General features: G+C 29.3%; 1 protein-coding gene across 8 annotated transcripts in view; it reads left to right on the forward strand.

Moving 5' to 3' along the window:
• The window catches only part of LOC108970442 (elongation of very long chain fatty acids protein AAEL008004-like), a 105,381-nt gene extending 104,549 nt beyond the window's left edge, over positions 1-832 (forward strand). For 5 of the 8 annotated variants that reach the window (XM_018935830.1, XM_018935834.1, XM_018935835.1 and 2 more), the window contains one exon: positions 285-695. In XM_018935830.1, the coding sequence (XP_018791375.1) occupies positions 285-695 (411 nt within the window). Of the gene's footprint in view, positions 1-284 lie in introns of all 8 variants that reach the window. The other 3 variants (XM_018935837.1, XM_018935836.1, XM_018935838.1) reach the window with 2 other exon arrangements.
• The last annotated feature ends 5,528 nt before the right edge of the window (positions 833-6,360 follow it).

The following is a 6,360-nucleotide window of genomic DNA, read 5'->3' on the forward strand; positions in this document are numbered from 1 at the left end:
AATTATTATAAAATTTTTTAATAAAAAAAATTATGAAAACATTAAAAAACTAAAAATATTCCATTCATGCAATCTGTCCACGCATCATGCAATTACTTCCTTATATGTGTGTCTGTGTTTATGTGTATCCTTACCCCCGTCATGCACTTACTGTTGCCTTCCATTGCACCACAATAACCGAAACGCACTTGTATTGCGTGGTGTCTATGGACTAATGGTTGTGATTAACACTTGCAACATTTAATTTTCTTTTGTTTTTTTTTTTTTGCACTTTCTCCAAATAGAAACACAAAAATTTATTGATGTTCATTTTGCAGCGCAAAGAGAAATACGACGACGATGTGGACGAAGTGAAGAAGAAGGATAGCAACAACAAAGCCGCTGAAAGTGAGGAGAAGAAAGCTTTACTCGCTAACGGTCACGTCAGTAACGGTGTCATCAGCAATGGCAGTGTTGCCAACGGTTACCCGAAGAATGGCTACAAAATTGCAGCAGCGTCGGCGTCGGCGCCAGCGACCACACTGATCAATGGCAGCAGTGCCAGCATGAACGGCAGCGTCAAGACGTCGACGGGGAACGGCAGCATGTACAAGAACGGCGAAGCGCCGTTGCTGGCCAACGGACACAGCAAAATGGTGGGTGGCGAGTTGGCTGCGCAGCTGACACAACGCAAATTGCAGCAACAACAAAAATAATATAGGGCCACAGGCGGCGTAGTGGCGCATACGCTGGCTACGGCGTCGACGCTGGCGACGGCAGCTAAGCACACTACAACACACAAAGCTAAGAAAACACAAAAACAATTACAGAAACAAAACAAAGCTAAAAAACAAACATAAAAAATACAAACAAAACAAAAAAAGCAAGAAAAACACAACCACAACAACACGCAAGGCAAAGCCAGAAAATTAAGTTTATAATTAATTGATTAAAGTATATGTAGTTATTACAAAAGGAAATTAATTAATTAAATGCATGTGGAAAGAAAATCAAAACACCGGGCGGAAAAAGAGAGGAAAAAGTTATTGAGCATTAATTTTTTTATTATCTATCTTATATACATACTGCATTAAAATTAAATTTGTAAATTTATACACATACACACACCCATACACGCATATATACATACATACGAAACGCGCGCATGCGCATACTTACCAAAGCAGCAAGCAGCTGACAGCTCTTTGCCGCCTCGTGTAGGAAACCGAAATAATAAACATTATGACAAAGCTGCATAGCAGGCAATAGCGAACAGGAAGTAAAAAGCGCAACTACAGCGCTGCCAAYCATTTGCTAGTGTATAATTTGTGCGCTGCGATTTGCTGCTTAAACTAAAGCAGACATACAACTTTTTGTTTATTTTTTAGAAAATTTCTATACAGCGAAATAATAAGTGCGTATAATGTTGCSCAACAATGTTGCACTTGTTTTAAGGCTTAAAATTTCAGTCAAAGCTTTTTTATCGTTTTATCGTTATGTAAATGTGTATCTACTTCTTTTTCATTTGTTCATTTTTTAACATTTTATTAAATACGTTTGAGCTTATCAATCAATAAGACAATTATAGTGCTGCACATAATCTAATTTTATTTTAATGTTTCAAACAGAAAAATTTAAAACTGTTTATTGAAATTTAATCGCGACAATGTTGCTGAAAAAGTAAGAAATATGTTTCGCAACAATGTTGCTGAAAAATGTAAAAAATATGTTTCGCAACAATGCTGCTGAAAAATTAAAAAAAATCGCAACAATGTTGTTGAAAATGTAAAAACAAATGTTTCGYAACAATSTTGCTGAAAAATGTAAAAAACTTTCTCGCAACAATGTTGCTGAAAACTATGAAAACATGTATTACGGAAAATTTTTGAAAAAATGTCTGACAACAGTATTGCTGAAATAAATAAGTATCACAACAATATTATTGAAAATTAAAGAAATATGTTTTATGTTTTAAAAACATGTTCCGCAACAATATTGAAATAAAAGCAAGTTTTARCATCTGCCTATTTGCAATTGTCATAAACTTTATAGCCATCAAGCGTAAGCAATATTTCGAAACTTCCTCCAGCGACATCTAGGTTGCCAGTGGTGTTCGTAGATAAAGCAGACTTTTTTTTAATTTTTTTTATAAATAATTTTTATTTTGTCAAATCAAGGCAATTTTTATGCTCATTCATATACATTATATGCATACTAATATACACGTATTTGCAAGCGTCTCAACAGTGTTGCCAGTAACACTTTCAACACTAACGCCACATACTTAAAAGGAAAAAGAGTTAACTAGTTATCAACTAACAAATGTTGCGCAACAAAGCGCCTTGCAACATTCTCTTCTTCAACACTCACGTCTTTTTATATTTTTTCTGCTTGTTTTCGAATTTCTATAATCAAAATCATATTTTGTAAATAAATTCGGTTACCTCAGTTTAATCGTCAACCACAGCAAATCGCGGAGCACTAAGCATACACCCACAACAAACAAACACAACAATAAAATGATACATGCATACAAGCGCATATACACAACCACATTTGCAACTGCATTTTCCACATATATACGTGCAAACGTATAAATAAATAAATAAATACATACACATTGATATATGTATAGTGATATATATGTATAGTATATATTTATGCATATAGGATATAAATTGAAACAAAAATGTACACAAACGATTGAAACTACGCTTGTAGGTGAACAAAAAAAAAAAATTACAAAAAAAATATACAAAATATTAATTTATAATAAAACAAAAAATAAAATACTGGTTTAGGTATGCAATTAAATACGATTTATATTTAGCGTTACATTTGCTAATTTACGATATACATACACATACAAAGGTAGATATATACTTGTATTCGGATGCTAAGTGTTCTGTATCGAACTTTTGAGTTTACTTTTATTTTGTTTTTCCGTTGTACAAAATCGATTATATATATATATTTATATGTATATGTAATATTGTAAAGAACTTAAAGTAAAAAATAATAAAAAAAAATATATATATATAATATTAAATGTTAAATGAAAAATATGGAAAGTCAAGTCATTTCAATCGCAGCATCGCAATCATATTTATAAAAAAACATACGTACAAAATGCAAAAGCAACAACAACAAACATGTACGCAATGCAAACTTAATTGTAATTATTAATTGCTAGCTGCAAAATGAAATTAATTAGTCTAAAGTAATTAATTAATAACTATGTAAGGCTTAGTAAGCGAGAAGTGTGTTTGATAAGTTAAATAAATAAATAAAACAACTCTTTACATATTAAAAATAAGTGAAAAAAATATATATATTAGAAAAAAGAATGTGGGTCACAAACACATACGACATAGTTTATTATTAAACCAAAAACAATAAAAAAAAATTACAGCGAACTTGTTTACGCATACGTGGAAAGCATGCTACACGGTCGGCTAACCGAAACTAACCGCCACTCTTCCGCATAAGTCAACGCTGCACTGCATATGTGTAAGTCTATATATATGTACACTACAGGCATACGGGGTATGACGGAGTGTGTTGGTTGAACTCTGTGAGCGTTTAAAAATATTTGTTTATAATTACATAATAATTTCTTATAATATAAGAGCAATCCTAAGCAGTCATTGTCGGCACACAAAGCAACAAACACAGACAACCAATGAAAAATTAAAAAATAAAATAAAATAAAATAAAAAAATACCGAAAATTAATATATTTTATAGATAATATGAAAATTAGCAATTATAGTGAAAAGAAAATAAACTGAAATTACACAAAAACACCTGTAGTTTATGAATGAAGATGAGTGAAGCGTAAAGCAAAGGCGATGAGTCAGCATTTGCAACCAAAAAAAGTGAAGCTAATCAGCAACAACAAATTAAAAACAATTAATGCGCTAATAAACTATAAAATAAAATATAAAAACAACAAGTTTGTGTATTTAATTTAAAGACTCTACAGCAATGTTTAGTAAAAATTAGTAAAATTCTAAGCAAAACAAAAAAACAATAAAATGGGGAAAATAAAGTTATAAAGTCAAGCGATTAGTCAAAGATAATTTAACAGCGAAACTCTAGCCAAAAATATATTGAAAAAAATTATAAAATTACTTGTGCTACAATAAATATATAAACATACATGTATGTATGTTTGTAGAGCAGATGAGCCTTTTTAGCTTAAAAAAATTATAATAATAGTTACGAAAGCATTAAAACTTACATTTGTGTATTGTAAAGTATTCGCTAAGCAATTATATTCTAAATAATGAGAAAACTAACAACAAACACTACTGAAGCCGGAATTGCAAAGAAATGTTAAATGAAAATTATTAATTAGTAATGCATTCGAAGAACATTGGCACACACATTTTAGTGTATAAATGCATGAAAAATATATGTATGAAGAAAACAGCAGTACTTCTAAACTCAGCGACTTCTATAGAAATTCAAGCGACTTAAAATTCAGAACGCGAATATTTTAGGACATTTTCTACATGGAACTAGAGCTGGAGCTAAAGAATCCATAAAAACATAAACTTAAATTTAATACAGCTCAGAAAAGCTTCAAAAGATCTTATTCATCCTAAAACGGATATAAAAAGCAGAAAAACTTCTAAAAAGCTCAAAAAAAAAGCTTTCACCTGAAAACTGGTATGAAATTCAAAAAGCTCTTAAAAAGCTTATACATCTCCAAACTAATATAAAGTTCGGAAAAACTTCTAAGACGGTTATAAATTGCAAAACAAATATACAAATAACAATTCGAAAAAGCTTCTAAAAGCTTCTAAACCTTTCAAAACAAATACACACTTCAGAAAAGCTTTTAAAAAGCTTATAGATCTTAAAATTTTTTTTTACATTTTTACTCAAACTATAATTTAGAATTTAATTTCAAAATATATGCTTTTGTGAGCTTTCTTCAGTCACATTATGCTGTCCGTATTTAAGTTAGTTTGGTCTAAATTTTATTTCAGCGTTAGGTGTAATAAAAATGTATGAAGAACTAGAAACATCATCATAAAAATATTAGGTGAAAGCTTATTTGCTTTTATAAATTCTAAATTTTATACGCATGTAAAAACAATTAAAGAATTTATCGAGTTAATTTTTTATACCACTTTTCAATATATTTAATTCTGCTAATGTGAAAGCTCACCTACCGTAAAATGTTGATGGTTTACATGAGTACTAGATAAAGTTCCGCGCACAGCTTTCACTAAAATATATAAAAGTCTGACTTTACATTTGTATATATTTATAAATTTTAAAACCAATTTATTTGCACATTTAAAAAGCTTTCACTGAGAGTTGAAAAACAAAATGCAAGTTATGATTGTATTTTATATGATATACATTCGATTTCTAAAGTTTGTATATTATTTCGTTTTATATTGAAAACCTTATATATAGAAAGCTCTGCATACCTAGCATCAATTTTATAAAGCTTTCACTGCAATTCAGGCAGCTTTAGGTGTCAAGGAAAATCATAATGCATAAACAATTGAAACTCCCACCCTTTACCGCACAGCTAGGGACAGTAGTGTTTGAGACAGATCGCAATATTAAACAAAAAACAATATTTATATATATATATAATATTAACAAATTTTGTAAAAAACAAATAACGTATGTATGTATGTGTAAGCGACAATTTTCTAAATAATTGCTTTTGGAAACGAATGCATTCTTTACAAGTACCTAGAATTATAAAAAATTTGTCTTACTTAATTTAGAGATAATTTTTTATATTATTAATTTTTTTTAATAATTTTTAAAATTTTTTAATTTTAATTTTTCTAATTTTAACATTTTTTATTTTAACATTTTTGTATTTTGGTTTTAACATGCAGCAAAGTCATCATTCGAAGCGAGAGTTTTTGCTCGTAGGCTGTTATGTGCGTATGTATGTATGCAAGGTAAGAAAGTCACATGTGTGTGTATGTATGCATGTAGAAATTAGAAAGAAGGCAATTACATTTTCGGGGCGATTTTTTGTATAATCTTGTCATGACATCATTTCTTCTTGTTGTATGTTTAAAAAAGGAATATGTATAAATTAATTGAGGGTAAAAATAAGCAAAATTCAATGAAGAATACAAATAAATTAAAATATTATGAAAAAATATTAAATACGGACTTTTTGTTATAAATAAGGTACTTCAGAGCGGGTAAGTAAAATATATTAACATATAGAAGTATGAATTCGCGTGGAGCGTTTTCTTAAAAGCAATAATGAAAATTTAAAAATATTTTTTGACATAAATATTGGAAGAAAAAATTAAAGAAAAGTAATGTACTTATTAAAAAAATATCTATAAGAGACAGATAGGATATAAATTGAAACAAAAATGTACACAAA

This window comes from Bactrocera latifrons, unplaced genomic scaffold, assembly GCF_001853355.1.
Source record: "Bactrocera latifrons isolate USDA-ARS-PBARC rearing strain unplaced genomic scaffold, ASM185335v1 scaffold_3, whole genome shotgun sequence".
Lineage (NCBI taxonomy): Eukaryota > Metazoa > Arthropoda > Insecta > Diptera > Tephritidae > Bactrocera > Bactrocera latifrons.